This window comes from Bufo bufo, chromosome 10, assembly GCF_905171765.1.
Source record: "Bufo bufo chromosome 10, aBufBuf1.1, whole genome shotgun sequence".
NCBI classification, from domain to species: Eukaryota; Metazoa; Chordata; class Amphibia; order Anura; family Bufonidae; genus Bufo; species Bufo bufo.
The window spans coordinates 30,703,736-30,727,412 of NC_053398.1; the positions used below are offsets into that span (position 1 = coordinate 30,703,736).

General features: G+C 43.3%; 1 protein-coding gene across 3 annotated transcripts in view; it reads right to left on the reverse strand.

The window, feature by feature from the left end:
• ANO3 (anoctamin 3) overlaps window positions 1–23,677 on the reverse strand; it is a 509,047-nt gene that overhangs the window by 22,260 nt on the left and 463,110 nt on the right. For all 3 annotated transcript variants that reach the window (XM_040409380.1, XM_040409381.1, XM_040409382.1), the window contains 4 exons: window positions 5,601–5,683; window positions 4,547–4,687; window positions 2,118–2,282; window positions 197–233 (listed from right to left, as the gene is read on the reverse strand). In XM_040409380.1, the coding sequence (XP_040265314.1) occupies window positions 197–233; window positions 2,118–2,282; window positions 4,547–4,687; window positions 5,601–5,683 (426 nt within the window). The remainder of the gene's footprint in view (window positions 1–196; window positions 234–2,117; window positions 2,283–4,546; window positions 4,688–5,600; window positions 5,684–23,677) is intronic.

Consider the following 23,677-nt stretch of genomic DNA (forward strand, 5'->3'; position numbering starts at 1 on the left):
TAACTAGCTAAAAAAAGGTCCTATAGGACAATGGATTATCAGCCATAGTAAATGTTTGCTGATAATATTAATCTAATGTGTATAGCCTAATTTACATAGAATTTAATATCTATTGAGACCAAATCTTTGACCCTCTTGGTTAACTAGATTTAACACATGTATTTCCCTGGGTTGTACCTACCAACAGTGTACTTACCTAAGTTTGTAAGAAGATAGGCAACTTTCTCGTATATCTGAAATAAAAGCAAAACAACATCTTAACCCCTTAAGGACCCTGGGATTTTTCATTTTTGCGTTTTCATTTTTCACTCCCTGCCTTCCCAAAGTCCTAACTTTTGTATTTTTCCGTTCACATAGCCTTATGAGGGCTTATTTTTGGGGGGACAAGTTGTACTTTCTAATGGTGATATTTACAGTTGCATACAATGTAGTGGGAAGCGGGAAAAAAAATCCCAAAAGGGTTAGAATTGGGAAAAAAACACTATTCTGATAAAGGTTTTTATTTTATTTTTATTACACTGTACACTATGCGGTAAAATTGACCTGTTATCTTCATTCTCCAGGTCAGTACGGTTCCAAAGATACTACACTTGTAAAATTTTTCTTGCGTTTTAATACTGAATTTTTTTTTTAAACCTTTGAGGGAAAAACAAACAAACATTTTATAACCATATTATGACCTCTAAATTTTTTTTGCAGTTATGTGTACGGGGCTGTGTGAGGGCTCATTTTTTGAGGGACGATCTGTTCTTTTCAGTGATACCAATTTTAAGTGTGTGTGACATTTTGATCACTTTTTATAAAAAAATTATTAGATAGTTGAAGTCCAAAAAATGGCAAATTGTCTTTTTTTTTTTTTTTTTACCGTTACACCATTTGTCGTATGCCATTAATATTGTTATATTTTAATTGCATGGGCATTTTCGCATGTGGCGATGCCCATGATGTTTATTTTTTTATTGGTTAAGTATTTTTATTTTAAGAAAAAGGAGGTGATTTGAACTTTTATGTTTTTTTATATTTGTAAAAACTTTTTTTAACTTTTTTTTTAAGTCACCTTGGGTGACAATAACTGGCGATCATTAGATTGCCCATTGTGTTCATTGAAGGCTAAATAGCCATCATTGAACACTTCATTTGCAATATAACAATACAGTGCTGCCACCTAGTGGCCTGTATTGGTATATTCCTGAAATATACACCGAAGCCTGCTAGAGGTTTCAGTGTATTTCAGTGATATAACAGGTTCCCTGATCTCAGCCGGGGAACGCTGTTACCGGAGCGGAAGTGCGCAACTTCCCCTTCCGGACTGATCAGATGCCGCGGTCACATTTGACCACACTATAGGAAAAAGCACTAGCCTATGCCCACTCCTGCGGTCCTGGCAACCAGAGAGGCTGGCGCTTTTTCCTATAGAGTGCAAACACGACTACTACTGATGGATTGCAATGTGGTTGTAACCATGGAAATGAGCAGTGTATAATGTGATGGAAAATGAATCCAGTCAGTAAAGGAGGCAATATAGACAATCACAATACATTATTAGTAAGTGTCTTGTGTTAACTTTCTCTACATGATAAATTCTATCTGCTGAAGTGAGACAACCCCTTGAAGAGTGGCATCAACACCATCTGCAAATCTGACAGCTATGGCTATGACAGCTGCCTTCTAATGATAAGTGATAACATCAATACTAGCGCTTATCAAATGAAGCAATATAGAGTAATTAAATTAGTATGTGCAATGCAATAAGTGGTCTGTTTAAGCAGATGTTGTCTTTTGCTATTATATTTAGTTATAGCATTTGATACAGCAGTAGACTCACTGATGCCTGAAGCAGAAACATTTGCCTTTATGAGGCATATACTCAATTGATTCAGATCAATTTTAGGCGTTCAGTAAGCAGCACCAGGGATGTCAGCTCTCATGTCGGTAATATAATAAGGAACGCAGGGCACACATTAGCTTGTTTACAGTCAATTTACAATAAAGTGCCCTGAATATCTAATGCCGAAGTGTTGATGTCTACAGAAACGCAAACTATTTCTCAGCCTCACACTAGCATCGGACCAAATGTTTGTGAAGGATGTGTAGAAACAGCCATTGGTGAACCTTACCACATTAAGGGACATGATGATCATGAAATTTATGCAGACCCCAGTGCCAGATGTTGCAAACTGCCAATACTTCTTAATGAACTTCCAGTCTAATGAGACAAACTGTTCCGTGGCGACCAGTCGATAGACGACCACTGCAAAGACTGCAGTCAACACTAAAGAGATCTAAATGGAAACATATGTAATAGTTCATGATTACAATTGAAAAGAATTCAAGAGAAATGAAAATTCAGGTTTTGACCAAGATGGAAAGAACTTCCTGTTTTTTTAGGGTTATGTCATGAGGATATACCAGGGGTTCTTGGTCTACTGAGGACCTCTGAAGGTTTCTCTAAATCCGGGATCTCCAACTAGTGGCTTTACTGTTGACTTCATGCCAAGAGTTGAAGTTTTGCAAGAGCTGGGGAGCCATGGACTGGAGATCTCTGCTGTAACTCATGAAATTCAAGTTACCTTTGTCATCCTCTGCCTTGTCATCATATGTCATAGATGTCCGATGGATGTGGATCCTACCTCTGATACTTGTTCCTATCTCAAGAACAGGGCTCTGTCAAGGACAGAGAGTATACCACAAATGTCCTCTCCATTGACTGCTATGGGACTGAAAATAGCTGTGCAAGTGCGCTTGGCAATATTTGGAAATCCCACAGCAGTAAATGGAGAGCAAGAGGCACATGTGTAGCCTCCCCTAGGTTTACTTCTATTGGAATCCTAAATAATATGTGAGCAAGCAGTGGCACCCGAATCTATCAGATGTTTATGACATACTCTATTCCACAAATATCCAAAGGCGAACACCTATTTAAAATTCCCAGGCACTTATTAGCATAAGAGTGGGGAGTGTCAGAAGATTAGACCATTCTGGTCACATGTGCAATTTATTATGGCTCATATATGTGTGGCCCCTATCGTTCTCTCTCCCTCAATATTTATTTTCTAAATTTATGGTAGACCTTTCTTTAGAAATTTCCTTAAAGCTCTAAGAATCCATCAATAAACTATGGCCAAGTCTCTTATCCTACTTTATTAGGCCTCCAACGTTACTTTCCCAATTCCTCACTGGTTGAGGAAAATAGCCCAACTGGCTAGGTTAGAGGAGCTCTCCCACCTTGAGTTTTGCTTCTACTCCAAGTATGATGTAAAATTGTGTCTTGCTTTCTGTCATAATGAGACATTCAAACCAGTGGTGTAACTAGAAATGACTGGGCTCCTCAGCAAATTTTTGAACTGACCCTTCCTTATCCAATGACCCTGATAAATCTTTGCTTGATCATATTCCATATTGTTAATGTTGATGGCTCAATATATCTTTTAGGGTTTCCTGCCTTTTTATGTATCTTCTGATGAAGAACTATTGTCCTCGCTATGATAAAAATACAATAAAAAGGGTATTTTAAAGGAAAGAAAACATATTCGAAATGTGTAGCACAACTGTAAGAACCCCAGATAAAGGTGGAAGACACTCAAATGTATAAATCAAGAAATAGCAATATGCTAGTGCCTTTCTCAACTAATTTTTGTATATTTCCAGCTAAAATAAACTGATTTATGATTGGAACCTGGAAGCATTAAACATTACATGACACATGTGCATTTCATATTGCTGGACTGGAAGGTTTTCCTTTACATTATGGTGTCTGTAATATATTTTGTAGGGGCTTATCACCAGACAAAATTGGCATATTGAAAGCATATTCAGTATTTTTTTTATTGATGTGGAGTGAGCCTTAACTCTGAGTACTCATTGATTCCTAAAATGAAGCGTTAGGTTCTGGGGACCATTGCTTTTGAGGAATGACATGGTAGATGGGCCCTCATAGTGTGAGAAGGCTTAGGTGTAGGGATTTCATGTTGCTTATGCTGGGTTGAGAAAATTAGTCATTAAGAGGGGCTGTCCTTCCCTGTAATAGGTTTAGGGCATTGATCCACAAATAAGGGAATATACAGCTAATGACTGAGTGCTCCTATGAAAAGGCTGGGTTATGAGAATCACCACAGCAGAACGGAGGCCATTGCTAGTGGAGTTGCTCGATTGCATCTCCTTATGGATAAAGAGCACAGCTTTTTTCAGATATAAAGACTGCAGAGTCTGTCAGACAGGTGGAGGCCTTCCATACATTATGAGAAGGTTGCATGTGGACTCAGGGTCAGGAGGCCTGAAGAGAGGCTGCACAAGACATGATTAAAGGTACCCCTGAATAATGAGCCATGTAGACTGTCAAAAGCAGAGACCTCATTACCTACTGGCACTTGGCCATGAATCTCTGTATTAAAGTTGTATAGCACTGAAGAACTGTGCCTCTCCATGACCATACTGTACTACCATTTTTCCAATAAACTCATTGTGTTTGCAAACCATATTTGAACCACCTCATGCACTGATTTTCAAAAAAATACTTTAGTTTATAATATAATATAATTATAATTACCATGAAGAATATTCCTGATACAGACACCATGAGTCGACTGAGCTTGTCACTGAAAGGCTGGAAGGGTTCAGGCTTGCCAGTGATAGGATTCACCCTCTCCAATTTGGAATATTTTGCTTCAAACTGTGGACGTAATTCTTCCTGGAAAGACATGGACTAGTCATTTATCACATACACACAAGTGAAGCGACACAAAAACCAGGCATAGCCTTCCAAATCAATCAGCCATTGTTCTTGCGTAAACAATGAAGGCTCCATAGCTGCAGATCAGCATCACCTTCATTCTGCCTGATCAAAAGGTTTCCTGAGGATCGGGGACATTGATGACCAGCCAATTCAAAGATTGTGCATTAGTGTTTAGAGAATCAAACTGTCCGAAGTGGACTTTGATCCAAATTACAGGGAAAATTTGAATCCCCACGAAGCCAAATTTACTTGTGCTTCTTGGTAACGAATTGATACTCTCTGAAACGGGGATAAAAAAACTAAACAAAATGAATAAGATCATACTTACCTCCATCCATTTGAGCGTGAAGAGCCTGCTGCCGCCATCTTGATTGGAGAACCTGAGCAAAATCTCGTGCACAGTGACTTATGACGTCACCACGCCAGCCGACATGACGACGTCATTTCGCGCTGAGTGAGATTTTACACTGGATCTTCAATCAAGATGACGGTGGATCAAATGGATGAGGTAAGTATGATTTTATTTTTATTTTTTTATCATAGACCTTAATATTAATGTCTGATGTCACAATCAGCGATGAATGTGGCATCTGAGGGTTTCAATAAGGTGTAGGGGGAACGGGGCGGGGGGCAGCACAATCGCCGCTCCCTGTCATTGCACCCACTACTTACAAAGAAAGGCGCTATATGACCAAGTAATTCGTCACAAAGAAAATTTGTTTGCAAAATTTGGCAAAACAGCCAAAGCAAATCTTTTGGCGAAATTCATCGAAGCAGCCGAATCGAATTTTCCAGAACTTCTCTCATCTCTATTGTGAATAATTGGATATTAAATAATTTTATTAAGAATGCTGCCATTTCACTTTACCTCTTCATCTTCCCAGTCTATGAGGTCCCAATCATAGGTGAGAACAGCTCTTCTCCTCTTCCAGAACTCAAGAAATACAGTGGCTGCAAAGACATGTTACCAAAACTGAAATTAAATTCCTATTCAACTAACATATCAACTTTTTAATGGCAACTTTGTAGTATAGTGTATGGTATAGGATGCCTTGATCCATGCCAGTCTTTGTATTGGCTCATGTGAACTCAACAGCACAAAAAGAGTGCGGACTTATTTACACAGGAGATGATCTCCTCTAATGTGATAGCATTTGACCCATCAGACTGTTTCATGCAATACATAAGCAGAGTATAAAATTAAATGAGGAAAGATCACGAGCTGAGTAAAATCATTAGGACTTGTCTGCTAGTCAGGCTATGAAAAGATAATTGGTATAGTGAGAAAGTTGTAAATCTTATCCAACAACTGGTGACCGCCAACGAAATACAGCAGTGTTATGATAGTCCTTCAAATTCACAATCAGCCTCACGTTGGATGGTGCATTGTGCAGTTAATATCGCCCAATATGATGCACTCATAGGGTATACAAACAACCACATCAACGGTGCTAATTATATAAGTAGCATACAGGGGCAGATTTAAAGGGTTTGGCCCATATTATACATTAGTGGCATATCTCTAGGACTGTGATGGCTAACCTCTGGCACTCCAGCTGTGGTAAAACTACAACTCCCAAGACGCACACTTGCTTGGCTGTTCACAGAACTCCATAGAAATGAATGAAGCATGCTGGGAGTTGTAGTTTCACCACAGCTGGAAAGCCGGAGCTTAGCCATCACTGCTCTAGGATATGCCACCAATTTCTGACAGGTGTAGGTCCCATCTCTGGGACTGCATCTGTCTGTAGAATGCACTAGCATAGCAACCTCCATTGACTTTTAAGCGAGTGCCTAAAATAACGGTTCGACTATTTCCAGATCTCCCATAGAGGTGAATGGAGAGGTGGCTGCCCTTGCATAGTGCGCTCTCTTTTCACTTTCATGGGAGTTTCGGAAATATTCAAGTGCGATCACTTGGTTCCTTTTGAAAGTAACACAGAGATGAATGAGGAGCATGCCGCGCATGTGCAGTGCTCTGTCCTTTACTTTGGAGGCCCTATTCTAGTCTTACATTGGTGGCATATCCTAGCAATATGCCACCAATGTATAAGATTGGCCAACCTCTTTAATAATAGTGTCTTAAATTTAGGCATCTTAGAACTAGACTAAATTTGCCAAATTTATCACAGTGGCTCATGCTACTGATAAATCTGGACCAAATTTTTACATGTTTGTCTCATTGCACGCCACCTTTAGACTATATTTTTGGTGCAATTTGGTGCCTTTAAGTCATGGCCACATTTTGTAGAATGCTTAATAATAAAAACGGTTTCGCACCAGAAGAAGCAGGTGCAAAACCTGGGTCGGGCAGAATTTTATATGTAAATATGATTGCGAAAGAGGAAACTCTTATAATAAAAGATATTGAATGCTTTTTACCAGCGGATCTGCCCTATGTTGATTTCCTTTTTGAAGGAATGGTGGCTGCGTTTTAATCTGGTATTGCGGAAGAAGAAGAATATACAGCCAGGTCCATAAATATTGGGACATCGACACAATTCTAACATTTTTGTCTCTATACACCACCACAATGGATTTGAAATGAAACGAACAAGATGTGCTTTAACTGCAGACTGTCAGCTTTAATTTGAGGGTATTTACATCCAAGTCAGGTGAACGGTGTAGGAATTACAACAGTTTGCATATGTGCCTCCCACTTGTTAAGGGACCAAAAGTAATGGGACAATTGGCTTCTCGGCTGTTCCATGGCCAGGTGTGTGTTATTCCCTCATTATCCGAATTACAATGAGCAGATAAAATGCCCAGAGTTAATTTCAAGTGTGCTATTTGCATTTTGAATCTGTTGCTGTCAACTCTTAAGATGAGATCCAAAGAGCTGTCACTATCAGTAAAGCAAGCCATCATTAGGCTGAAAAAACAAAACAAACCCATCAGAGAGATAGCAAAAACATTAGGCGTGGCCAAAACAACTGTTTGGAATATTCTTAAAAAGAAGGAACGCACCGGAAAACAACTGCGGTGGATGACCGAAAAATTATTTTCCTGGTGAAGAAAACATGCTTTACAACAGTTGGCCAGATAAAGAACACTCTCCAGGAGGTAGGTGTATGTGTGTCAAAGTCAACAATCAAGAGAAGACTTACCCAGAGTGAATACAGAGGGTTCACCACAAGATGTAAACCATTGGTGAGCCTCAAAAACAGGAAGGCCAGATTAGAGTTTGTCAAACGACATCTAAAAAAACCTTCACAGTTCTGGAACAACATCCTATGGACAGATAAGACCAAGATCAACTTGTACCAGAGTGATGGGAAGGGAAGAGTATGGAGAAGGAAAGGAACTACTCATGATCCTAAGCATACCACCTTATCAGTGAAGCACTCGGTGGCCTCCTCATTCTGCTGCCAACTCCAGACCCTGTCATTGGGCCACTCTGTGGTCTCTTCATGCTGCTTCCACCTCACCACTATGTCATAGGTCCACTCAGTGGACTTCTCATGCTGTTCCCACCCTCCCCACTTCATGACTGGTCCACTATTTTGCCTTTTGGCCTGGCTGACATCATCATTTATTTGACCCTTCTTCTGATCTGTCAGAAGGAAGGAAAAATGAGATGCACAAAGGATCCGGTCTGTGTAGCAGCTGTAAGGCCTGTATGGTCCCATCAGAATTGGCTTATGATTTGGTAGCCAAAATCAGGAGTGGGTACAAAACAGAGAAGACATGCAAATATTCCATTCACGTGTCATCTCTGTTTTACATCCACTCCACGTTTTTTGGGCATTAGCAATACTAATGGATTATTGAGCAAATGCTGACGGAGTGAAGGCGAATGCTCCACAGACAGGATCCGTTTTTTGTGGGTTATTGTTCTGACGGATCAGAGGAAGGGCAAATTAATCAGTGACGTCAACACAAAATTACTGCTGACACCCTCTGCACTCTGTCGGAAGCTCTACTTGTATAAGCGTTTAATAGAACAGGTTCATCTATGTGGAATCAGCTGACGAGGGTGTAAAAGGAGTGCGCTTCTTCTTGACGCTAACATCGACCTGTAAGGCTGAGTTCATACTTGAGTTATTTGGTCAGTTTTGGCCCTGTGACTGCCAAGTAAGTGAAGTGTGCAGTGATTCTATGAGCGACGCCTGTCATCTGCATGTCATACGAACTCACAGTATTAATTCACTACCAAAGCAGGATGAATTCTGAAGTGTTTTGGGCAATATTAGGCTACTTTCACACCTGCGTTCGGGTGTCCGCTCGTGAGCTCCGTTTGAAGGGGCTCACAAGTGGCCCCGAACGCATCCGTCCAGCCCTAATGCATTCTGAGTGGATGCGGATCCGCTCAGAGTGCATCAGTCTGGCGGCGTTCAGCCTCCGCTCCGCTCAGCAAGCGGACACCTGAACGCTGCTTGCAGCGTTCGGGTGTCCGCCTGGCCGTGCGGAGGCAAGCGGATCCGTCCAGACTTACAATGTAAGTCAATGGGGACGGATCCGTTTGAAGATGACACAATATGGCTCAATCTTCAAACGGGTCCGTCCCCTATTGACTTTCAATGTAAAGTCTGGACGGATCCGTTCAGGCTACTTTCACACTTAGAATTTTTTCTAAGTTATAATGCAGACGGATCCGTTCTGAACTGATACAAACGTCTGCATTATAGGAGCGGATCCGTCTGAGCAGACATCAGACGGACCCGCTCTGAACGGCAGTGTGAAAGTAGCCTTATCTGCTCATATTCAGCCAAATGCTTCAGAACTCATTGGATGGCGCTTCACAGTGCAGATGGACAATGACCCAAAGCATACTGCAAAAGCAACCAAAGTTTTTTAAAAGAAAGAAGTGGAATGTTATGCAATGGCCAAGTCAATCACCTGACCTGAATCCGATTGAGCATGCATTTCTCTTGCTAAAGACAAAACTGAAGGGAAAATGCCCCAAGAACAAGCAGGAACTGAAGACAGTTGCAGTAGAGGCCTGGCAGAGCATCACCAGGGATGAAACCCAGTGTCTGGTGATGTCTATGCGTTCCAGACTTCAGGCTGTGATTGACTGCAAAGGATTTGCAACCAAGTATTAAAAAGTGAAAGTTTGATTTATGATTATTATTCTGTCCCATTACTTTTGGTTCCTTAACAAGTTGTAGGCACATATGCAAACTGTTGTAATTCCTACACCGTTCACCTGATTTGGATGTAAATACCCTCAAATTATAGCTGACAGTCTGCAGTTAAAGCACATCTTTTTCTTTTCATTTTGTCCATTTTCCATCCATTATGGTCAAAATGTTAGAATTGTGTCGATGTCCCAATATTTATGGACCTGACTGTATATGAGTTGCTTACTGCTGGTCGGTATAGAGGTTGAAGTGATGGTGATGAAGAAGGAGATCAAGTGAGGATCGAGTTGAAAGGATCACCTGAGGAATCATAAACTGCATTTTTCTACCCAATATTGTAGAGCGGTCCTAATATATATTTATTTTTCTGACATTTTGTAAAATAAAACCCTCTTCCTTCTAAGCCACAACTTTTATCTAAGGATGAGCAAAAGGTTTCTAGGGCCAAAAACAGTCAGACATTTCCTGGACTGACCATGGTTCCTCTCAGCCAAATTAACTGTCTTAGTGACCACAGCCATGGGCGTCCGCAGTAGGGGGCAAAGGGGGGCAAGGGCCCCCCCCCTGGAATCGCCACCCCCCCTGGAAAGATTTTTCCCCCCCCCCCCCCGAGCTGCTCAGAAGTGGGGGGGCGGCGGCGGGGCACAGGGAGATGAGCGCTTCCATTGTGGAAGCGCTCATCTCCATAGTCATCTGTATCGTCGTCCTCAGGACAGCGATACAGATGACTGTGCTGAGGCAGGGGAGGGAGAGGCGTGTCCCTTTCCCTTCCTCTGATAGGCTGCAGGCACTAGGCCGGTAGCCGATCAGAGGCCGGCGCAGGCGGCGTGATGACATCATCACGCAGCCTGAGCCGTACAGCGCGGGACACAGGCCGGAAGAGGCCTGCATCGCATCGCTGCCAAGGAGGTAAGTATAAGTGTTTATTTTTTTTTGTGTACAATACTGGTGGCTACTGGCACATAATGGGGGTCTCTGGCTACTGGCACATAATGGGGGTCTCTGGCTACTGGCACATAATGGGGGGGCTGTCATTACTGGCACATAATGGGGGGGCTGTCATTACTGGCACATAATGGGGGGGGGGGCTGTCATTACTGGCACATAATGGGGGGGGCTGTCATTACTGGCACATGATGGGGGGGCTGTTATTACTGGCACATGATGGGGGGGCTGTTATTACTGGCACATGATGGGGGGGCTGTTATTACTGGCACATTATTTGGGGCACTATAGGGGCATCTACTTAGGCCACAAAGAAGGGGTGTTTTATATGGGGGCTCTGTACAGTAGAATTTTATACTGGGATACATTATGGTGGGTACTATGAGGAAGGGGGGGAGAGAGGAGTACTATGGGGTCATCTACGGGGGGCACTAAGAAGGGGTATTTTATACTTGCAAATTATGGGGGACACTGAGGGCATCTACTGGGGCATTTTATACTGGTACATTATGGGGGGCACTAGGAGGAAGGGGGGAGAGGAGCACTATGGAGGCATTTACTTTGGGCACTATATAGGGGTATTTTATACTGGTACATTATGGGGGCACTATGGGGACATTAGCTCAACTGGGGGCATTACAAGGGGGTATTTTCTGCACTGTCACATTATAATTCTACTTATTTCTACTGGGGGGCATTATAGTGGGCTTTATTACTCCCACATGGTATGACCCCCTAGTAGCAGCACCAGCCTCTCCCTGCTCTGCTATCCCTCTGCCCCTTCTCCAAATCCTTATTATGAAATCTTTCTCATTAGGATAAAACACATCACCTCCACTGAGCCCCCCAGCCAAGTGTTGAAGTGGTGTCTGAGATCCCCAAGGGCCAAGCCAAGTAATTGTAAGTTTTCATGTGAAATATGTTTATGTTATACACATATAGCCTACACTGTGCCACACAATATACAGTATACCGCTACACTGTGTAGTCTGTTCTATAAGCACCATTGTTTTGTGGCGGCGGACAGAAAATAATCTGGAAGTGCCCCTCCTGAGACTAGGCTCTGGATCCGCCACTGCACAGCTCATGCATTATTATACTTTGTGATAATGAATATGCCCCTCCCCTTCATTACATTCTCAGAAACAAGCAGAGCATGGATGTCAATAAAATTATGCCCCCCCCCTGGAAAAATTTCTGCGGACGCCCATGACCACACCTCTGCCGTGCTGTACTCACAGCATCATCTGAGAAGGCGACAGTAGTCCCTGTGGTCGGACTGGAGCTCACAGCCTCATAGATCACTATGACACAATGAGTTTGGGTAAGCCGAGCCGTGGTCGATCTGGGAAATATAGCTGTCACATACAGAACGTATATATCTGGCACATATAGTTGGGTAAATCTGACCCAGTGGGTTCCCCAAATAGCAGAACCATATAGAATAATTTTATGTTGTTGAAATCCAAAAATAAAGTAACGGTGCACAAACAATATCCTGTACAGCGACCAAGTAAATTCTACTTCTTCCAGTTACATGCTTTGCATTTTCTATTAATACGGCTATACAATTAACATTTCGATTTGATGTGGCCCCTAGCCTAAGGCCACAATGGCGGCGAGTGTTGAACCAGTTTATCAAGGTGATCCAGAGACAGCTCCTAATGCTACAGTAAATAATCTGGTAGAGAGATGCAGCAGAAGGACACGTCTGCTGAGCTGTGACAGAAGAGTGCTGCAGCAGAAAGGACACATCTCCCTGAGTTGTGATAGGCAGAGACAGCTGCAGCAGAAAAGACATGCCCCCTGAGCTGTGATAGGGAGATAGCTGCAGATGAAAGTGTATGCCTCCTGAGCTGTGATAGGAAGACAGATGCAGATGAAAGAACATGCCCCCCACAGTGTTGTGATTGGGAGAGAGCTGCAGCAGAACAACCCCCCCCCCCCCCCCCGCCCCCCCTGAGCTGTCAGTTTGGAGAAAAAAATAAAATAATAATAATAATAATAATAATAATTAGCAGAGCAACTGGAGCAATGGATGAGGAGATATCTGGACCCCTGTGAGATACAGGGCTGATTCTAGCTTTGGTAGAAAGAGATGGTTATGTACTGTATGTTGTCTGATCTTCATTTTTTTTACAATTGCCACTCTGTTGCCTCCTGATGCTGCCGCCACCTCCATACTACTGTATGTCACCTTGCCACTCTGTGGTCTCCTCATGCTGCTGCCATCTCCACACTACGTCACCTTGCCACTCTGTGGCCTCCTGATGCTGCCGCCACCTCCAAACTACTGTATGTCACCTTGCCACTCTGTGGTCTCCTCATGCTGCTGCCATCTCCACACTACGTCACCTTGCTACTGCGTGGTCTCCTCATGCTGCTGCCACCTCCAAACTATGTCACCTTGCCACTCGGTGGCCTCATCATACTGCTGCCATCTATAGACTCTGTCATTGTGCCACTCTTTCAAAGTGTTTTTTTTAGTAATATTGATGGGTGACAGAAAAAACTCCTTTTGCTGTATGGACCGAATGACATTGTGTGAGGTCGTGTGACGTCTGAAAGTGTGAGGAAAATATATATATTTAGAAACAACAATTATACAAAAAGTACATGAAAACGATGACAACCTCCTGATGCTGCCGTTACCTCCAAACTCTGTCATTGTGCCACTCGGTGGCCTACTCATGCTGCTGCCACCTCCAGACTCGGTCGTTGTGCCACTCTGTGGTCTATTCATGCTGCTGCCACCTCCAGACTCGGTCATTGTGCCACTCGGTGGCCTCCTCATACTGCTGCCAACTCCAGACTGTCATTGAGCCACTCGGTGGCCTCCTCATACGGCTGGCAACTCCAGACTCTGTCATTGTGCCACTTGGTGACTTTCTCCTGATGCCGCCACCTCCAGAATCTGTCATTGTGCCACTTGGTGGCTTTCTCCTGATGCCGCCACCTCCAGACTCGGTCATTGTGCCACTCGGTGGCCTCCTCATACTGCTGCCAACTCCATACTCTGTCATTGTGCCACTCGGCCTCCCATACTGAAGCCAACTCCAGACTCTGTCATTGCGCCACTTGGTGGCCTCCTCATTCTGCTGTCAACTCCAGACCCTGTCATTGGGCCACCCTGAAGTCTCTTCATGCTGCTTCCACTTCACCACTATGTAATAGGTCCACTCAGTGGACTTCTCATGCTGTTCCCACCCTCCCCACTTAATGACTGGTCCACTATTTTGCCTTTCGGCCTGGCTGACATCATCATTTATTTGACCCTTCCTCTGATCTGTCAGAAGGAAGGAAAAATGAGACGCACAACGGATCCGGTCTGTGTAGCAGCTGTAAGGCCTGTATGGTCCCATCAGAATTGGCTTATGATTTGGTAGCCAAAATCAGGAGTGGGTACAAAACAGAGAAGACATGCAAATATTCCATTCACGTGTCATCTCTGTTTTACATTCACTCCGCGTTTTTTGGCATTAGCAATACTAATGGATTATTGAGCAAATGCTGACGGAGTGAAGGGGGATGCTCCACAGACAGGATCCGTTTTTTGTGGGTTATTGTTCTGACGGATCAGAGGAAGGGCAAATTAATCTGTGACGTCAACACAAACTTACTGCTGACACCCTCTGCACTATGTCCGGGGGGCTCTACTTGTATAAGCGTTTAATAGAACAGGTTCTGCAGACATCTATGTGGAATCAGCTGACGAGGGTGTAAAAGGAGTGCGCTTCTTCTTGACGCTAACATCGACCTGTAAGGTCAGTTTTGGCCCCGTGACTGCCAAGTAAGTGAAGTAGGCAGTGATTCTAAGAGCGACGCCTGTCATCTGCATGTCATACTGACTCACAGTATTGTTTCACTACCAAAGCAGACTCCCTATGCATGTTACTGCAAGGCACACTGTTCTACAGCACTATAAAGGCTCTCAGCAGCCAGGAAATAGCAGTTTCTTAACGTAATTCGCCACAAATATATTCGGATCGAATTTTAAAAAAATTCGCTCATCTCTAGTTATTTCTATGGATATGTGATGGCTCATTGTTTGCAGGACGATCTGTAGTTTTTGTTAATACCATTTTGGAGTGTGTATGACTTTTTAATCACTTTTGATTCAATCTTTTAGGGAGGTTAAGTGAGAAAAAAACGGCAAATGGGCCATTCAATCTTTGTATGAGAAGTTTTTTAAATATTTTTATAGTAAGTGTGCTTTCACACATGGCTGTGTGCATGATGTTGATTTTTTTATTGTTTAAGTATTCTTATTTTTATTTTTGGGAAAGGTGGATGATTTTAATTTTTATAATTTTTTCAAACTTTTTTTTAAAAACTTTTTTTAGGTCCCCAAGTGGACCACAACATGCAATCATCATATTACAATTCACTGCTACCACCTGCTGGCCTGACTTGTAATATACAAGTAATGAACCTGGAAGTCTAGTACAGGCTCAGGCTCATTACTACAGTGGAAAGCCTTCCCCTATCTCCACCAGTGCGGAGGAGTTTCTGCCAGTGAAGCGCATGCTTCTGGGTTTCCGCTTTGTCAGGTGCCGTGGTTAAATTTGATCACACCATCTGAGAGGTTAAATGTCCTCAATCTGCATTACCGCTAGTCACGGACATTAGCCACTGGTGTCTTCTGTATTAAACCGCAAACACTTGCTAGCTATTGCACTCACTCCGCTTCGGAATGGGTGCCATCTTTAAAGACCTGACATGTCGTGAAGAGGTTAAACTCTACCTAGTTGCCATGATAGTTCCGGCGGGCAAGAATGTTTATTGGGTTAATTCGTGCCCAGAGCTTGGAAGCAGCGACCAGCCAGGACTCTATGTTAGAACATGGAGAAAGCACTGGGACGTACGGCATATCTGGGCTGTATAGACAACCTAGTGTAATGGCATAAGAAATGTCATTGTGACGGTATCATCCGTGTCACCGTCTAGTATTCCCTTCTTCCCTTGAAATAGCACCGCCAAGTAATCCACAGAGGAATAAATCGCTATTATCGCTAGTATCGCTAGTATCGCTGGTATCGCCAAATGAGTCTATACATGAGCCAAAGCTGAATGCTAGAAATACTTTACTGGAAGGCCTCACATTGAAAAAATACAATTGCTTTTATCCCCTGCTCCCATGCAAGGGAGACACCCACAACAAACATACATTAACCCATAACACAAAGGTTACAACCCACATAGACTCATCCCCTCTGCCTGTGATATAATCATGGTACACCATGGTTAACATAATCAACACAGGCAGGAGAATACACATTGCCCTCTGTCCTGAGAGACAATCGAATTACAACTCGGTTGTCTCCAGGACAGAGGACAATCGCCAATACACACAGAGAGACAATGGAACAGACATCACTTACTCAAACATACAATGTCCCACCCTTTACAATACACATAGACATTTAACACATCCCAAAATGGCACGAATTAGACCAGGAATTCAAAAGTTAGTACAAGTCTCTTTGGCCTGGCTGTACTCATGGCTTTTCTGCACAAAACCGGTGCATTCAACATGGGACCATAATCACATGGTAAGAGGCTGGCAAGTAGTCCTCTCCAAGCACTCGTGGCAATCTCAAAAGAGGGGAGTTTGTCACAGTCATTACAATAATTTAGATACAAAGCACTAGGGCGAACTCACTTCATACATTTATACTGCTCTCAAGGGTGCACAGGGCATGCAGAAAGTCTTCAGTTTTTGTTTTTACATTTTGTTACATTGTGGCCTTGTGCTAAAATTAAAAAAAGTTCAAGTTTTTCCACATCATTCTGCATCAAATACCCCATAATGAGAAAGTGAAAACAGAATGTTAGAAATATTTGCCAATTTATTGAAAAGGAAAATATAAACATATGTAGTCTTCAGACCCTTTACTCAGTACTAGTTAAAGGACCTTTGGCAGGGATTACAGCCTCCTTTCTTCTTGGGTATAATGCCACAAGGTTTGCACATCTTGTTTTGGGGATTTTCCACCATTCTTCTCTGCAGATCCTCTCAAGCTATCAGGTTGGATGGAGACTGTCGGTGGACAGCCATATTCAATGTTCCATTGAGTTCAAGTCAGGGCTCTGGCTGGGCCACTCAAGGACATTCACAGAGATGTCCCTAAACCACTCCTTTGTTGTCATGGCTGTCTGCTTAGGGTCATTGTCTTGTTGGAAGGAGAACCTTTAGCCTATTCTGAGGTGCAGAGCACTCAGGATCAGGTTTTCATTAAGAATATCTCTGTACTTTTCTCTATTCAGCTATTCCTCAAACCTGTTTACTCTCCCTGTCTCAGCCTCTGAAAAACACCAATATCATGATGCTGCCACCACCATGCTTTACTGTAGGGATGGTATTGGATAGGTGATGAGCAGATCCTGGTTTCTTCCAGACATGACGCTTAGAATTGAGGCCAAAATGTTGAGTCTTAGGGCTCTTTCACACTTGCGTTATTGTCTTCCGGCATAGAGTTCCGTCGTCGGGACTCTATGCCGGAAGAATACTGATCAGGATTATCCTAATGCATTCTGAATGGAGAGTAATCCGTTCAGGATGCATCAGGATGTCTTCAGTTCCGGTACGGAACGTTTTTTGGCCGGAGAAAATACCGCAGCATGCTGCGCTTTTTGCTCCGGCCAAAAATCCTGAAGACTTGCCGCAAGGCCGGATCCGGGATCAATGCCCATTGAAAGGCATTGATCCGGATCCGGCCTTAAGCTAAACGTCGTTTCGGCGCATTGCCGGACCCGACGTTTAGCTTTTTCTGAATAGTTACCATGGCTGCCGGGACGCTAAAGTCCTGACAGCCATGGTAAGTGTAGCGGGGAGCAGGGGAGCAGCATACTTACCGTCCGTGCGGCTCCCCGGGCGCTCCAGAGTGACGTCAGGGCGCCCCAAGCGCATGGATCACGTGATCACATGGATCACGTCATCCATGCGCATGGGGCGCTCTGACGTCATTCTGGAGCGCCCGGGGAGCCGCACGGACTGTAAGTATACTGCTCCCCCGCTCCCCGCTCCTACTATGGCAACCAGGACTTTAATAGCGTCCTGGGTGCCATAGTAACACTGAAAGCATTTGGAAGACGGTTCCGTCTTCAAATGCTTTCAGTACACTTGCGTTGTTACGGATCCGGCAGGCACCTCCGGCAACGGAAGTGCATGCCGGATCCCAACAACGCAAGTGTGAAAGAGGCCTTAGTTTTAAATCAGACTGGAGAATCTTTTTTCTCACAGTCTGAGTGTCCTTTATGTGCTTTTTTAAAAAAATTTTTTACATGCTTTCAGACATCTTTTACTGAGGACAGCCATATTTCTAGCCACTCTGCCATAAAGCCCAGATTGGTGGAGTGCTACAATGATGGTTGACCTTATGGAAGTTTCTCCCACCTGTACACACACTTTGGAGATCACCTTTCTTATCAAACCCCTTCTCCCCTGATTACTTAATTTGGTGGGGCAGACAGCTCTAGAAAGAGTCCTGATTATCCCAAAATTCTTCCATTTAAGAACTATGGAGGTCACTGTGCTCTTGGGAACTTTCAGTGCAGTAGAAATGTTTGTACCCTTCTTCAAATCTATGCCTTAACACAATCCTGCCTCTGAGCTCTACAGGCTTGTTTTATGGTCTGTTATGCATTGTCAGCTGTAAGTCCTTAGATTGACAGGGGTGTGTCTTTTGAAATCATGTCCAATCAACTGAATTTACCACAAGTGATGTCAATCAAGGTGTAGAAACATTTTAAAGATGATCAAGAGAAATGATAGGCCCATAGAACTAAAATTTTAAGCGTCATAGCAAAGGGTCTGACAATTTGTCCATTGAAAATTTTAGCTTTCCTTTTTAATAAATTTGCAAAAGTTTCTGAAATTCTGTTTTCACTTTCTTATTATGGGGTATCGAGTTGAGATTGTTGGGAGAAAACTTTTTTTTATTTCAGCACAAGGCAGCAACATAACAAAATGTGAAAAAAGTGAAACGGTCTAAAGACTTTTCAAATTTATTGTAACTACAAATGTCCCACAAGAGGTGACTGTTAGCAGTCTCTGCGGGATACATACCTTGAGCTACCCAATTAGGGAGGCTCTCAGACGATCAAGAGGCAAATACAACATTTATATTACAGCAAAAATATTACTAGATTTGAAATTCTCATCCAACTTGACAACCGACGAAACAAATCACCATGTTGTAAGGCATTGCTAAATATCAGGTGACAAGCAGCGTTGTGCAATCCTACAGAAGAAAGGTAAGTAGTTCAAATAATCACATCTAATTACTGACGTACAAATGAAGCTGGGCGTGCTCACAACTCTAACATTGTCCTGGAGTGGATTACCAGATTACACATATCTACAGAACTTCTATTTTAAGCCAAAAATTAATATGTAGATCAATTAGATATAGAAAATGTTAATAAAGTGAATGGAAGCTCTACGCCTCTGTTGTGTATTTATAGAGGAGATATTCAAAGGACAGTCACCATCTAATCAGTACTCTATTCTTCTTTCACTTAAAGTTTATAGCAGCCAAAAGTGTAATATTCAAAAAGATTAAAGCATTATTATTACAAGAATGGAAAGAGTTTCTCTTCCTGTTTGCTGATGATTTGCCATAAACATACAGCAGCGGACAGGAAGAGAGAAGGGAGATGGCACGTGCACATTGTGTGCGTCGTCTCCTCGTACAGCTGATCAACGGGGGTTCCGGGTGTCGGACCCCTGCCGATCTGATATTGATGATCTATTCTGAGGATAGGTCATCAATATTAAAAGCCCGGAAGACTCCTCCTCTGTACCACTCCCTTAATAAGTTCATGCTCACTGTACATTGTTTTATATTACAGTATCTATCCCCCTTTTTAGATGTACAGCACCTTGGAATTAAAGGGGTTGGCCTATCGCACACAATGGTGGCATATTACTAGGATATGCCACTGATGTCAGGGGCCCGCACCTATCTCTAGAACAGTGACCCCAAAGTGAACAAGGGCACACTACACAAGTGCAGCCATCCTCCACTTCTATGGGAGTGTCAAAAATTTTCCTAACGCCCATAAAGGGGAATCTATCTGACATTGGTGGCATAGCCTAGCGATAGGCCATCAATGTCTGAGACGAGCCAACCCCTTTAATGGCGCTTTCATACAAATAGTAATATTAATAATATGGTCCTCTGCTCAGAATGTACAGTATAAGAATGTATTAGCTCAAGTGCTGCAAAGAGTGGCTTCCAGTCTGGAGGACTTTGTAGCACATGGTTAGCTTTTCATGTAAAGGGCCCTTTACACGGGCCGAAAATCCACCAGATAATCGCTAATGAGCATTCATAGGAACACTCGTTAGCGATTATCTGCCAGTGTAAAGGAGCTACCGATTACCCGATGAATGAGCTGGATAATTGGATCGATGGTGCAGGCACCTAAATTGTCTCTTTTACGGCAGCAGATTGTGCCATGTAAACAGTGCCATCTAAACAGCGCGGCAAACCTGTATGGGGAGGAGTGATGGCGTTAGTGATCGCTCTTCTCCAAATTCTGGAGGAGATCGCTCCATGTAAGTGCAGCGGTCTCCTTCACTGCAAGCAGGCGATTTCTGGGAAGGAATATTTCCTTCTCGACAATCGATTGCTCAATTGAGTAGTGTAAAGGGGCCTTAATAGTACATTTCCTCTGTGAAAGTGTGCTGCCACCCACCACCACCACCACACACAACCTTCCCTTAGGGGTTTAAGCTACCACACAGAGAAGTCAAACAATCTCCAGTGGGTTTACATTAAAATAATGATACAACCTTATTAAGGAGAACATAAGAGATTATTAGGAGGAAACCTGTCAGATTGCACCTTTCCATTCTACTTCTCATATTCATGATGTTGTCCTTAAAGGTCACCTAATCCTTTATGAAGTCATGAAGGTGCAGCAGCATTTCTTAGAGCACTCTGCACCTTCAGGTTTCATTGGCTCTGCTTGGGTTTTTCAGTGTGCGGAGTACAGATCTCATATATTTTACAGACTCCACCAATATGATATCAAAGTCCTATCCTGAGGAATGGCCATCAACATCAAAGTCATGGACAACTCCTTTAAGGTCTTATATTGTAGTGGAGGGTTGACTTCTGTAATTTTCCAAACAAGTGAAGTGGAAGGATTATGAGATTTTTGTAAAAATGTTGTTTCTAAATAGCATTCATTAGATAATTAATACAGCTTAGAATGAGATTGTCCAGGATTAGACAAAGGGTTCTACTTCTATTTTCCACAGGCAGCACCATTCTTCTTTAAAGAGGACCTTTCACCTCTTTAAAGGACTATTATCCCCGGGCGCCGCTCCGTTCTCCCGTTATGCCCTCCGGTATCTTCTCTCACTAAATTATAGTAGGCGGTGTCTGCCCTTGTCCTGTGGGCGTCTCCTTCTCCTAGGCTGCAGCGCTGGCCAATCGCAGCGCACAGCTCACAGCCTGTGAGGTTTTTCTCTCCCAGGCTGTGAGCTCTGCGCTGCGATTGGCCAGCGCTGCAGCCTAGGAGAAGGAGACGCCCACAGGACAAGGGCAGACACCGCCTACTATAACTTAGTGAGAGAACATACCGGAGGGCATAACGGGAGAACGGAGCGGCGCCCAGGGGTAATAGTAAGTGCAGGGAGATCCCCAGGCGCCGCTCTCCATGTCAGCATACTTCGTTCACAATGTTTTTCCAGGTTGCTCATACCTACTTAAAGGGAATTTGTCAGGTAATTTTTGCTGCCCTGGGAGCAGGATACAAGTTAAGGTCTCATGCACTCGACCGTTGTTGTGTTCCGTGTCCGTTGTTCCGTTTTTCGTGATTTTCTGCGGACCCATTGACTTTCAATGGGTCTATTGAAAACTCGGCTAATGCACCGTTTGTCACCCGCGTCCGTGATCTGTGGTTCACGTCCGTCAAAAAAATATAACCTTTCCTATTTTTTTCACTGAAAACGGTTTGCGGACCCATTCAAGTCAATGGGACCGTGAAAAAACACGGAGGCACACAAGATTGTCATCCGGGTCCACACGTCCGCGTCCATTTTTTTCCTATCATTTGCATGGCAAACTTGACTTAGACTTTTTTTTTACTTTCCTTCATGTCTGGTGATCCTCCAAAAATAAAGGAAGACACACGGAAACAAAAACGGAAATGGATCACGGAACAACGGAACCCCATTTTGCGGAACGGAACACAACAACGGTCGTGTGCATAAGGCCTAAAAGTGGAGCAAATGACAGGACTCCTAGGAGAAACAGTGAGAGTCCTAATAACCCCAGACACTTGGGATTATTTTCAGCTCTTTCTCTGCATGAGTGTATGTATATACGCAAAGACTGTCTGTCAATCATCCAGTGTGGGCGGGGCTATCAGGACTCTTAGGGCTCATGCACACGACCGTATGTATTTTGCAGTCTGTAAAATATTGATCCACCAAAAAAAATAAATGGATGACATCCATGTGACGTCCGTGTTGCATCCGTTTTTTTGCGGATCCATTGTAAGGGCTCATTCAAACAACATTCATGCAGTTTCCGCAGACGAATGCAGACCCATTCAACTTGAATGGTTCCGTGATCCGTCCGCACCGCAAGAAAATAGAACATGTTCTATTTTTTTGTGGTGCGGAGGCACGGAGAGAAACCCCACGGAAGCATCCATAGTGCTTTCATGGGGTTCTGTGCCTCTGTTCCGCTCCGCACCTTCCGGATTACGGACACATTCAAGTGAATGCGGGCGCTGTCGGCACACGTTTGTGTGCATAAGCCCTTACAATGCCTGTCCTTGTCCGCAAAACGAACAACAAGAATAGGACATGTTCTATTTTTTTTTGCAGAACGGACATGCAGTCACAGAATGCACACAGAGTCATTTCCGTTTTTTTTTTTCCAGCCCCATTGAAGTGAATGGTTCCGCATACGACTGTAAAAAAACTGGAATAAAAACAGAAAAAAAAATATGTTTGTGTGCATGAGCCCTTACGGAGTCCTGTCATTTATTCAGTTTTTTTTATTTGAAATCCTGCACCAAATCATATACAAATAATACCGTATATCGCAGAGCTCGGTTTCTATCCCTCTATCATATCCTGCTCTCAGAAAAGGAAACAGAAATCAGTTGAGAGGTAGTATTGAGCAAACTTGTGATTTGCGCATTCGGGTTATCTAAAAATTCCGTAATGGATTCCATTACCGCGGACCATAACGGAATTCTATGACGGCATGCACCACGAAAGCCTATAAGGCTCCATTCACACGTCCGCAATTCTGTTCCGCATTTTGCGGAACGGAATTGCGGACCCATTCATTTCTATGGGGCCACACGATGTGCTGTCCGGATCCGGAAGTGCGGGTCCGCAATTCCCTTAAAATAGAACATGTCCTATTCTTTTCCGCAAGACAAGATTAGGCATTTTCTATTATAGTGCTAGCGATGTGCGGTCCGCAAAATGCGGAACGAAAATTGCCGCTGTCCGTGTTTTGCGGATCCGCAAAACACACACTGATGTGTGAATAGACCCTAAGAGGCATTCCGTCATAATAGAAGTCTTTATGGCCAGCATAGACTGCTAATATGACGGAACGGAATATGTAATGCCTGTTATAGGCTTCCGTGGTGCATGCCTCATGGAATTCCGTTATGGTCCGCAGTAACGGAATCCATTACGGAATTCTTAGATAACCCAAAACGCCGAACTTTGCAAATCGAAAGTTCGCTCAACACTACCTATAGGTTCCCTTTAAATGAGGATGAGATGCAATACCAGGCACAATCCATGAACAATAGGGATGCTGCTTTTGGGAATATAAAGGTAGAATCTTCTTTCTACCTGGATTGTTTATTCTATACCTATTCTCTAATGAATGCCAGAGAGAAACCAACTCATCCATAATCCCTCCATTCC